The sequence below is a fragment of the Convolutriloba macropyga genome, chromosome 15 (genome assembly GCF_964194025.1).
Source record: "Convolutriloba macropyga chromosome 15, txConMacr16.3, whole genome shotgun sequence".
Lineage (NCBI taxonomy): Eukaryota > Metazoa > Xenacoelomorpha > Acoela > Convolutidae > Convolutriloba > Convolutriloba macropyga.
In genome coordinates this window covers 11789421-11801586 of record NC_134482.1, presented here as the reverse complement: position 1 = coordinate 11801586, position 12166 = coordinate 11789421, and the positions used below count along the sequence as shown (strand labels likewise).

Below are 12166 nucleotides of genomic sequence, written 5' to 3'. Positions count from 1 at the left end.
GCAATCAAACTGAGAAGCCACCAATTATTGCTTAGCTCCCCTATTTTGGTGAGTCTAAATTGAAGTTCTCACATTTCATTGGGCGAGGAAAAATGAAGAGATAGTGTTTGAAACTATGCAAGTTTAGGTTGGGGTGGTTCTTCCTCAATCAACGGCATGGCTTACGTCAGAGGACACGCGGAGGACTACAATAGGTGGGCACACAGAGAGGGATTGGGCGAACAGTGGGACTACTACCATTGTCTGCCCTACTTCAAAAAGGCCCAAGGTCACCAATTGGGAGAAACACAGTACAGAGGCAAGTACTGGGTTCTTTTCTTTCCCATTATCCCCCCCCCCCAAGCTTAGTGGTCATTTAACGTCTAGCCCCCCTTCTATCATGGTAATTGTATAAAATATATCAATCATGGTGTATAGAATTTCGTGGGGGTTATAGAGGGAAAGACCCAGATTCTGTTACCAAGGTTTTCTAAAGCCGTTTTCGGACTATTTCTTACCCGTGATTGATACCTTGGAATGAAATGATGGCTCCAGGAAATTGAACGGAATAATCAGCTTTTTACAGTGCAAGTTTGATGATGTCGAAGTAGAGCCCTGTCTTCAGACTTTGCAAGGGGAAGCCTTCGAAAATAGAACTACCACTCACTATTGATGACCACGCTCGACTAGATATCAAAGCTAATGGTTTCTTCGATTCACGTTTCAGCAGAACGTTCTTTGATGTGAAAGTGTTTAATCCTTATGCGAAGAGTTGCTCAAGAGGCAAACCGGATTCCTAAAAATATCACGAGTCCAAGAAGCTGAAATACGGGCAAAGGATAATCGAAGTCGAGAAAGCGACCTTCTCTCCGTTAATTTTCTCGTGTACTGGAGGAGCTGATCTGTCAGCATCAAAAGTCATACAGAGATTGGCTTCCAGGATCAGTGATAAGAAAGACGATTCATATTCGGACTTGATCACATAAGGACAAAATTAAGTATCGCTTTTTTGCGTAGCTCCATACTCTGCCTCCGTGGCGCGCGCTCCATGCGCCGGCGCCATGCAGTAGAAGCGTCAATGGGAACCATTGTAGAGGAGGGGAGGCTTTTGGGCTAAATGCTTTGTATTTCTCTAATCTTGATTCAAAATCACTACACATTATATTTTGATTGCTATTTACCATATCCAGTTTGATTATAATTCTGCTTCAATTTTTGAATACTGTCAGGATTTATAAATACACATAGGAATTGACATGCTGCCCCCGAGTTGACCGAATACCCTTTTAGGGGAGAGGCTTTCTCTTGATTGACCCTTAACGTTCTTTGCTCGGGTGAGCGAATTGGTGACTTTTGTTGTCAAAAACGGGATAAACTGGGAAAGCACCAAGGCATTAAGTCTGTGAGCCGCTCTCTTGAAGTTTTAATAAACACTAAGAAATCGGTTCTGTATACAGCGGCTGAAGAAATCTACCTCGCACCACCTTCAGCTTTCAGCGTTCCCGCCCTCTGAGGTTAGCCGCCCTGTCCCTTAGCTAGCTACAGTCAAAGTCAGCCGCTCACTCTTGTTTGAGAGTATTTTTTTGTGGATACTAGTGATCCACAATTCTATGGTATAATTTTTCTGGTGCCGTCCAGGTACTGAAGTGTTAAGTGTAAACTGCTTGTTATTCAGCAAAGAATTTACTTGAACGTTAATTTTGTCGAATATAAAGTTATTAACTGCTCTCAAAGGAAATTTGTGGCAATTATATTAGTCCCTTGGTTTTTTTTGATGCCATGCTTTGCTTGACCAATCTTTTGTTTCAACTTTTTTAATAGCCGCACAGCGATAACTGGGGCTATTCATGGTCTTTATTGGTTTTTTCATTTCGTCAAGATTTTTTACGACGGTATGAGGTCACAATACCTTCAAATCTGCTTTTTGTTCATTCGTTTATGCAATTTCATGTGTGAAGTCATTTTTCAATCTTGTTCGAGCGATTTTTTTGTTCATTTGCGTGTTTAAGTTTTTTTGGTCAAGCGTGACTTACCTCGCTCTCAAAAATGACTTCCTGACTCTGGAACTGACTTTTCTGTAATTCAAAGAGATAAGGTCAAGTGATTGCGTGTCACTCTAAATGAAGGTTATTGGAGAGTAGCTAATAGAAGCACCAATAGTTTATACGGATTCGTAATCAAAATATAGCATCTCAGAATTTACCAAAAAGAAATTTTTCTATGGTCTGTTTCTGTTACTATCTTTTTGAAACTGCAGATCTACAAAGCTATTACGGCTATTTTCTGGCACTCTGCCAGCTAAGTTTTTTTCTTTCAATCACAACTGGGGTTATGGGAATCAATGGCGGCTGTTTGCGACAATCAGCTGAGTATGGGTTACTCGAGAGCTGTGTGATCGGATTTTGTCAATTAGAAAATAAGGCATCTCCAGAAACAAATTTAGTCCAGTTTGTGTGTTCTGAAAGGTTGCATGTTATTGAAGGAGAATTTCTTGGTCTGTTAATGAGTTGGAAACTGTCACAAAATATACCAACTATTAAAAATTTTCAAGCGAATTGAACTCTAGGTCAGAACTGATTCATTGCCAGCTGTTTATCAGTTCAACATGACGAGAAAATTTAATGGTGCGAAGGGAATCTTAAAACTTTGACCTCTTCAGTCACCTCTCCTTTGCTACTCATCCCCGCCACGTCCACCCTCTTGCACCTAGCAATTTGGACCCCCTCTCTTGCAGCTCTCCCAACCCTAGCCCAGCACTTCACCCCACCCCCTCCCCAATGCTAGCATCCCTAAGTCCCAGCTGGCTACTACCAAAGCTAAACTCTCGCCGTTCATTTGAGAGCAATTCGACCGATGTTAGTCAGTTATGTTTCCTGCTCTGGAGTTCTGTCAATTAATTTGTTCAGATTATTTGCAACTTCAATTTTTTGGAAAAATTATATGTCTTTCTTGCAATTCTTCATTTAAGTTATCATTAGAAAGGCTGTAATTTATAAACCGTTTTAATTTGCTAATTCTGTGCTTTTTGATATAATCTTTGTTTTTTTAATAGCCGCACAGCGATAGCTGGGGCTATTATTGGCCTTCTCTTGGTTTTTTTTATTTCGTCGTCATGATTTTTGTTACGACCATATGACGTCACAGCCACTTTTTGTTCATTCGTTCATGCAATTTCAACTGAATTGCATGTGTGACGTCATTTTTTTTGTTCATGCGCGTGATTAAATTTTTGGTCACACTTGACTTACCTCACTCTCAAAAATGACTTCCTCACTTTGAAATTGACTTTTATTTACTTTAATTCAAAGAGATAAGGTCAAATGGGTGTGTGTCACTCTAAATGGAGGTTATTTGAGATCAGCTAATAGAGGCAGCAATAACTTATACAGATTTTTAATCAAATTATAACAGATCAGCCTTCAATGAAAAGACGAAGTTTTTTGGTCTGTCTTTTTTACTGTTTTTTTAGACTGCCGATCTACGAATCTATTGCGGCTATTTTCTGGCAATCTGCCAGCTATGTTTTTGTTTTTTTGCAGCTCAAAAAGTTGTTTTGTATGATAATAAGAGCTTTCATTGGGTTTTACTTTTGAATGTTATCGAAACCCCTTCTAAAAATAACTCAAGTAGCTAAATTATTTGTGTATGCAAAAAATGTTTCTGAGCTGCTTTAAGATAAGGCGCGCCAAATTTTGTTTTCATCAACCTGCAATCAAAACTCATTAAGCTAGCTGGTTCCCTGAGCGTTGGAACTCTTTTTTGCTAATAGTTTTGATTTAAATTTCTGGACAATTTTGTTTTTAAAAAGATGACTACGTTGAAATGTTGATTCGAATTAAGAAAACAAATATCTAAAAGTGCGGAAGCCAAAATGTCTTTCAATTTAAAATGATTTGAGTTGACGTTTGTATGACTTCCGTTTTAGAAGCCGGACCCCGTGATTGGTCCTGGACTGTACATATGCCAGTGGCACTCATGTACAATTTAGTGCCGCAACCATCCAAATTTAACTGGAGCTTCCATTCTGTACCTCAGAAACATCTCAACAACAGAAGCATATACTGCCCAAGAGGCAAAGGTGAGAAGAGTAACCGAGAGAACAGAAAACATGGAAATTTCGATTTAAATTGGTATCCTAAGAAGGAAGATTAATCGATTTTTGATTGAAGAAACATTTGCGAACTCTTAAACAACTCTAGATCAAAACTCCTGCTTTTATCAGAATGCAGTTTTATTCAATGAGATCGTGTGTTATGATTCCTTGTAGTTTCCATGGACCGATTTTTCTCAAATCTGTTTGATTACCATAAATATTTATTTACTTCCAGATTTTACTAATTAATCAACGTTGTACAATTGGCTCTAAATGAACAGATAATGTTACAAAAGTTGAATTAATGATGTTTTGTTTAACTTTAACATAGTCCGATAATTATTGCAATCAACATTACAGCTCAGTTCATTAAATTGCTGCTCATTTCATCAAACTCCGCCCCTTTTGGGTGAGTGCAATCAAACTGAGAAGCCACCAATTATTGCTTAGCTCCCCTATTTTGGTGAGTCTAAATTGAAGTTCTCACATTTCATTGGGCGAGGAAAAATGAAGAGATAGTGTTTGAAACTATGCAAGTTTAGGTTGGGGTGGTTCTTCCTCAATCAACGGCATGGCTTACGTCAGAGGACACGCGGAGGACTACAATAGGTGGGCACACAGAGAGGGATTGGGCGAACAGTGGGACTACTACCATTGTCTGCCCTACTTCAAAAAGGCCCAAGGTCACCAATTGGGAGAAACACAGTACAGAGGCAAGTACTGGGTTCTTTTCTTTCCCATTATCCCCCCCCCCCCCCCAAGCTTAGTGGTCATTTAACGTCTAGCCCCCCTTCTATCATGGTAATTGTATAAAATATATCAATCATGGTGTATAGAATTTCGTGGGGGGTTATAGAGGGAAAGACCCAGATTCTGTTACCAAGGTTTTCTAAAGCCGTTTTCGGACTATTTCTTACCCGTGATTGATACCTTGGAATGAAATGATGGCTCCAGGAAATTGAACGGAATAATCAGCTTTTTACAGTGCAAGTTTTTTAAATAGCGTGATAGGCACCAAGATCAGGGTTGAAAATCAATTATTCGGGATCATATTTCTACGTGAAAAAGAAATTTCCAAGTTTGATTGCTAAGTTAGCGAGTAAAAGCCATTAGAAAGGCCTTATAGTTACAGCCTGATACCTATGAAACGGAGCAGTTCTGAAAGTCAAGGGTCAGCTTTGTGCTGGAGTTTGTTATGAGATGGCTGTCGCCAACAATTTTGAGAGTTTCATTTTTTGTCAACAGTTACTTCTCGAATTTGGGAGAGAATAGAATGGGTATATGGAGATCTTTTCTGATTATAGGATTGCGGCAATTCTATCGCCTATTCAACTCACTCAATTATGGAATCCTAAAAGTTGTGGAAATTTATTCAGGTGGAAGTGGTCCTCTGAAAGTATCGAGACAGATCTCTGGCAATCCTCTACACCAAGTGTGGATAGATGCCGGAATCGAAGCTGGCTTTGACTATTCAGAAGACCAGAATGGATACCAACAAGAGGGTGTAGGATGGATGGATATGACAATTCACAAAGGAATCCGGTGGAGTACTGCTAATGCGTACCTTAGGCCGGCACTCGGCAGACCCAAATTAAGTAAGAAATTTTAACTTTAGATCTCTGTTCGAACATAATCTTGATGTACAAAAAGTACCTTTCTTCAGAAATTTTGCAGACGTTTTCATTAGAAGCAAAAGTTAGAATCTAAAGCAAAATTTCTTTCTGACTCGCAATTATGAACGATCCAATCTTATCACAGGCAAAAGGAATATTTGTAAGAAAACCGATTTGTTTCCCGCTGAACCTTCAAAATTTTTTTGATGGAAACTTTTTCTTCTGTTATGGCTAAAGCTGATTAAACAGCTGACTTTCGATCGTTTTATTGAACTATAAAGACACATCTACTCTTCGTTAACATCAATGTTAAGTCTATCTTTCTTTATTGGCAGGTGTCATGTCTGAGAGTGGTGACAGATTCAAATCGTTCAAAAAAACCGAAAACTATTAGGCTAAGCGAGCGATTTTGAGCCTTATTTGAAGTAATATTTAGTGGGAAATCGGTCTTAGTATTTCTCAAAAGTAATACATGTTAGTGCATTTAGAGCGGAAAATTTAAGCGAGAGTTTTAATATAATACGCACAAAATTTTTAAAACTTTTAATACGCAGTTTTTCGATGTATCTTATATTTTGAAGCATCAATTCACTGGATCTTAAATCTATTACCATAATAAAGAAGCAACCAAAACTATTGAGAATGCCTGAATGATGTCCTTTCTACATTTAAAAAAATTTCAGAGTCGCTTCCTAACGTAGCAGTGAACAAGGTGCTGTTTGAGGGCTCCAAAGCAGTAGGCTTACAAGTGGAACAGCCTATCGGCAAAGACCCCATCAAGATCAGAGCGCACAAGGAGGTCATCCTGTCTGCGGGTTCTATTGGGTCTCCCCACATTCTGATGCTTAGTGGACTTGGCAATCAGAAGGAGCTAATTCAACATGGGATTGAGGTGAAACAGCATTTACCCGGTTTGTCCTGACACAGTGTAGTGGTCGATGTTGTCGTGTAGTTGTAGTCAGTCGTTGTGCAGAGAAATAGTTCAAACGATTTGGTAGTTTCAGTCGGATAGTGCTCAACATAGCAGCCAATAAGGATTGCCTAGAAACTCGTCAAATAATTTAAGCAATATCAAATTCATAAAAATGTTAAGTGGGCATCCGTAAAAGCTAGCCAATGATTTGTCTAAAACTTCGATCAGAAAATTATCTATTGATTCCTGGAAATCAAATTTTTCCGTTTTTCATTGAATCAAAGACTAAATAATGACAGAACGTCAAAATCCTTTTAACGTCAGAATTTGTTCAGAATTAAAGCCGCCAATTTAACTCAAAGCAATTCAGTACTTACAGTTTAATCATACGTGCTCCTAAACTGGTTCTATTTAAATGTTACAAGTGCACTAAAGAAAGCTGTAATGGCATCCTAACATTCTGTCTGCGCATGAAACAGACTACGCAATTAAAGCGAGCACCTGCCAATCGCTTGAGAGAAATGCGTCAGACGTTAATCGTTTGTTTTTTCTAAAAACTCCAATTAGTTACGCCTATTGTGGTGGTCAGAGAACAAACAGCTAGATTGGTAGCTAAATATGTGGACAGTTGTGTCTGTATTATGCAGTAATCAGTATTTGTAGAATCCTATTCAATGGCTGTCGGAAATAATAGTGACTTTTTGATATAGAATTTAATTGCTAATTGCTCTTAAACAGTTAGCAGTTAGTTTAGGAATTATATTAATGCTGAGTTCTTTTTTCAATTTGTCGCTCGGCCGATTTTTCTTCTGAACCCTTCGTCCTCAAAAACAAGAGTCTTAAGCTCTTAGAGCCTTAAGCCTTACTAGTCTCTAAGTACTCGATCAACAAAATTATTTTGAAACAATTTCATCGTGTTCCCCGCCAACTGTGTTCAGTCCACCTTCCTCTACCTGGCGATTTGGATCCCCCTTTCATGCAGCCCTCTTAAACTTATTCACACCCCCAGCGCACTTCGCGCGACGTTATAGGTTTTTCTTTTCTCTGAATATATTTTTTGACTTAATATATTAGGTGCCTCATGCGATACGAGTGACCGTCAAAAATTGGGTGTAAGGGCATTAATGAAAATAAAGCTTTTGTTGTAGAATGAAAAGTGTCCTAAATTACACCATGAGTGGATTGATTTCTCGATTAAATTATTTGAATTTGTTTTGAACTTCATAATCCAATTTTTTAAAATATTTATTAGCCGCCGTCATCCTCTTAACGGCTATTATTGAGGCACGCTCCTTTTTACGAATGGAAGAGGAGTATTGGAGAAAAGTTTTAACAATTTTATTGGGTAAATTTGAAACAGGAAAGGCCGCACGTTTTGCTGCTGAAACTATTTGAGAGCAGAAAGCAGAGAGACTGATTTATTTTTTCATACCGCTGTTTTAGAGAGACCGAGAAATTGAGATGTAATAAATTTTCGAGCAGTTTTTATTTGATTTTCACCATTTGTTGATAAATATCATAGAAGGGGCGCTGGGCTGTTGTAGTATGCAGCTTGTTTTGATCGATTTTGGAAAAATTGTTGCGTATAAACTGAGTTTCATGCGAATTTGCAAGTGTTTCAACTATTTTGCCGATTTTCATCATTTTTTCATCAAGGCTATTTCATCATTTTTGGACCGGTTTAGACTGATTCTTTTTTTTTGCTAATTTTATAGACATCGATTACTTTTAGGCATCATTAATTACCAGTTAAAAGCAATTTTGTTTAAAGCTTTTTATGTGGCAAATTTGACAAAAAAATTGTACAAAGAAATTAATTTGGTAGATTTTTCTGATTTTTTAAATAGGATTTTTTAAAAGATTGTTCTTCAAAATTAAGTAGAAGTATTGCAGTTTTTTACTTGACTATCTCTGCCTGAGCAATTGTTTGTTCTCAATTGCACAAGAAAAAAATTTAGATTTTTTTATATACATGTATTATGCCAAAGTTTAATTAAACTTTTGTACTTTTTTAGTTTACGTTTTTTTGGCTTATTTTCTACTGTTATTTGACTTCAAAAACTTTTTTCTAATTTGTTGAGCATTGTAGTGTCTATTTGTAATTTCAAAAGGTTGTTTTTTGCGAAGAGGACTACTTGAGGTGTTTCCGGATGTTTTTCAAAATTCGCTTTACTTTTTGAGCACGTGTTTTTTGTTTTATAAAGTCACGACTTTCTCGTTTGACGCCTTAGTTATCTCACTCACTCGCTGTTTGAACTGAACAGATTTTTTTTGAATTTCTTTCACCCATTGAATTACGCAATGTAGTGAAAATGGGCACGGTCAAAAGAACGGATAAAGTCAAAAGACACGGGATAAACCGATAAAGCGCGGTCGTTGAGTCAAATTGCAGTAAGTTATCAAAGTTCATTAGAGCGATAGCTGACTGGCATTAGTATTATGCTTAATAGCCTGGAACTCGACAGTCTGTGATTGAGCTCCTTAGTCAATTGTTTCCATCCTTGATCCAGTTGAATTCAGCATCTGAGATTTTGCACACTTGGCTGTCGGTGAATGATCTGCTTCATCAGCAGTTGCCCCGCTTGGTCTGGTCAAATGTAGATGTTTTGTCGCAGAATATGCTGAGGGACTCAAAATAGTTACCCGAGTAACAGCAGTTGAAAGAAACTGCCACAAGGAGAATTTTATTCAGCCAATATTACAAAGACTTAGTTTTTAGTTCTTAAATACTATTATAGTAAGACAAGAGACCGTAATGGTTGTTCTGAATAAATTATGTGTCTCATGCCACTCTTATCGTGTGTTAGAAATCATTTTGAGGAAGAATGATGAAAACGGTTTGAAGTATTTTAAAATGCACTCATTTCGGCTCTATGGTTTAGTTGGAATTAACGACCACCCCCTCAGTAAAGTAAATAGTGAAATGAAATATAAACTGCTTACATCGAATCAAAATAGAGAACTGAACCGCCCGCTACCTTAAGACTCTATGGTTGGTTCTAATCCAGCTAATTTTGCAGGCCTTGGCATGAACCTGCAGGACCACCTTGAGATCTACTTACAACACAAATGTCTTCAACCAGTCACTCTATACGGAGCACAACACTACCCCAAGAGACTGTTAGTGGGAATGCAGTGGTTCCTCTCGCAAACTGGACAGTGTGCCAGTAGTCACATGGAGTCGGGTGGATTTGTGAGGACCAGTCCGGATATGAGCCATCCGAATATCCAGTTCCACTTTCTACCATCCGTTGTGATTGAGCACGGTCGAGTGGCTCCATCATTTGAATGCTTCCAGGTAAAGCTAGCCTTTTCTCCTGTTTTTTTTTGGGTGGGGGAGAGAGGGTTTAAAATGTTCTTATGCACACCATTCTCTCGTATGTCTTAACTTCTGATCTGTCTGAGCAAAATATCGTTGACGTCATTACAGATTTTCGCGAGCCTCTCATTGGTGTTTTTTGTACGCACCTACCTTACCAACATTCAGTTTGAAAATTTGTTCCGTCCGTTTGTTCGTCATTACTGTACATAATTAGTCATTTCAAAATAAAAAGCATCAGTGGAAGTTTAAATACAGCAGTCAAAACTTTTTTGCTCTCAGCGCAGTTATTAATTGCTCTTGAACGAAGTTCATAGCAACTATTGTAAACGTGTGTGTCTTTTTACGACTCGAAGAGGAGTATTGAGATTCTACAGGTTTTTACGACTCGAAGAGGAGTATTGGAGAAGTCCTTTTTTTAATCAATTTTATTGGAGTGATTTTTGAAGCGGGAAGTGAAACGCGTGAAAAAATTTGGAGTGATTTTGGTGCTGAACAAAAGTGAAGAGCGGAGCACAAAGAGAGTGGTTTTTGTTCATGCCGTTCTTTTTGAGAGAGCGAGAAATTGAAGTGTGAAAAAATTTTTTCTAAGCGAGCGAAAATTTTTTGTTCACGTGCGGCTTTTAAAAGCAGTTTTTTTTGCAAATTTTGATGGTTATGAGGTTTGATTATGATATTGTATTAGTTTTAGGTTTGTTTTTGTAGGAATTAAGGTTTCAAGTAGTTAATTTGATTGTAATGCTAATTTGGAGGTTTTTGACCAGTTTTGCTGATTTTTAGAGGAAATTTAATGATTTTTTGCCTATGTTTTTGTTTTAATGCTTTAAGTGGGATTTTAATAGAAGCTCGTTACTTAAGGAATATTCAGCTACCAATTGACTCAATTTTTTCTTGGTATAAATTATTTTTTTTAGGGCAATTGAGAGAAAAATTTAAAAATTTTAAACCATTTTTCTTATTTTTTTTTTGCAGTTTTTCTTTTTTGTAATCTTTGACAAGTTTTGAGCTTACTATGGCTTGCCCATTGTTTTGTGAGCTTTTCATTGCTCTACTTGCAAAGGAACTTTACCCGGTTTTATGTTTCCTTGTACTATTAAAAACAGTTTTTCTAGTTTTGTTCAATTTGTTTTTGAATGCCGTTTGTATTCTTCCTTAAATTTTTTATGACGTTTGTGGAGGTTCAGGGTTCAGAATAGTTGTTCTAGTTGTTTAGTCATAAGTATGGGCATTTTTTTCCTCGAGTCGTTTCCGGAATTTTTCCGGCTATGTTTTTTTTTTGCAGAAAAGTTTTTTCTTGGCTTGAATTTTGACTTCTTTCTGTTCGAGCTTTTACCTCCGTTTTTGATTGTTGTCTTCTGTTCTCGAACATTGAACTTTAACAGTAGCTTCGTTTGTAATGTTTAGTAATAAGGTACTGCTGGTAATGTTCAAGGTGAAGAGGTTATTTTGAGATTTTTTGTTCCTATATAAGTCACCCCTAATTATCTATTAACTACACCGCACAAACCCCCCCACCACCTATCACCCCTCCCACCTACCCCTACCTCCTCCCTTCACCTAGCTACCCCCACCTACCCCCTCAACTACCCCAGCACTACCCACCTCCTCAACCTATCTACCCACCCACCCACCTACCTAACCCCCCCTTCCACCACCTACCTACCCCCGCCCCAAACTTACCCCCCTCACCTACCCCTACCCCCCAAACTACCCCCTCCCTTCACCTAACTACCTTCCACCTACCCCCCCCCCCCCAACTACCCCAGCACTACCCACCTCCCCAACCTATCTACCCCCCCCCCCCCCCACCCCCACCTAGCTCCCCCGCACCTAAAAAATTGTGGCGTTTTTAAAACACTTTGATGTAGTTTGTCGGGCTACTTTTGTTTTTTTGTCTATTTTGATGTTCTGATGTGGTAAGGCTAGGTTAAAGATTATAATGCACGAAGTTTCGAGTCGTTTCCGGTATTCTACCGGCTATTTTTTTATGCAAAATTTTCGCTTGACAATTTTGACTGCGAGTGACTTTTACGCTCTTGACTTTTTGAGTTTCGCGTGATCTAAAATTCTCTCTCAATCACAATTTCAAGTAGCTGAACTCAATTGGCGGCAATTGAATACTAAAGGTCAACTGAAAAATGCGCCGAAACTGCTGTCATTTTTTACTTTAAATCTTAATAGTGGTATATGTTAACCTAATGTGATTATTTGAAGCCCACTATTGAACTTCTTAGTCCCGTTTAGGCACC

General features: G+C 38.2%; 1 protein-coding gene across 6 annotated transcripts in view; it reads left to right on the top strand.

The window, feature by feature from the left end:
- The window catches only part of LOC142354402 (choline dehydrogenase, mitochondrial-like), a 51277-nt gene that overhangs the window by 32382 nt on the left and 6729 nt on the right, over positions 1-12166 (top strand). For 4 of the 6 annotated variants that reach the window (XM_075406681.1, XM_075406679.1, XM_075406680.1 and 1 more), the window contains 6 exons: positions 128-298; positions 3905-4057; positions 4615-4785; positions 5449-5667; positions 6369-6596; positions 9619-9896. In XM_075406681.1, coding sequence (XP_075262796.1) covers positions 128-298; positions 3905-4057; positions 4615-4785; positions 5449-5667; positions 6369-6596; positions 9619-9896 — 1220 coding nt within the window. The remainder of the gene's footprint in view (positions 1-127; positions 299-3904; positions 4058-4614; positions 4786-5448; positions 5668-6368; positions 6597-9618; positions 9897-12166) is intronic. The other 2 variants (XM_075406684.1, XM_075406683.1) reach the window with 1 other exon arrangement.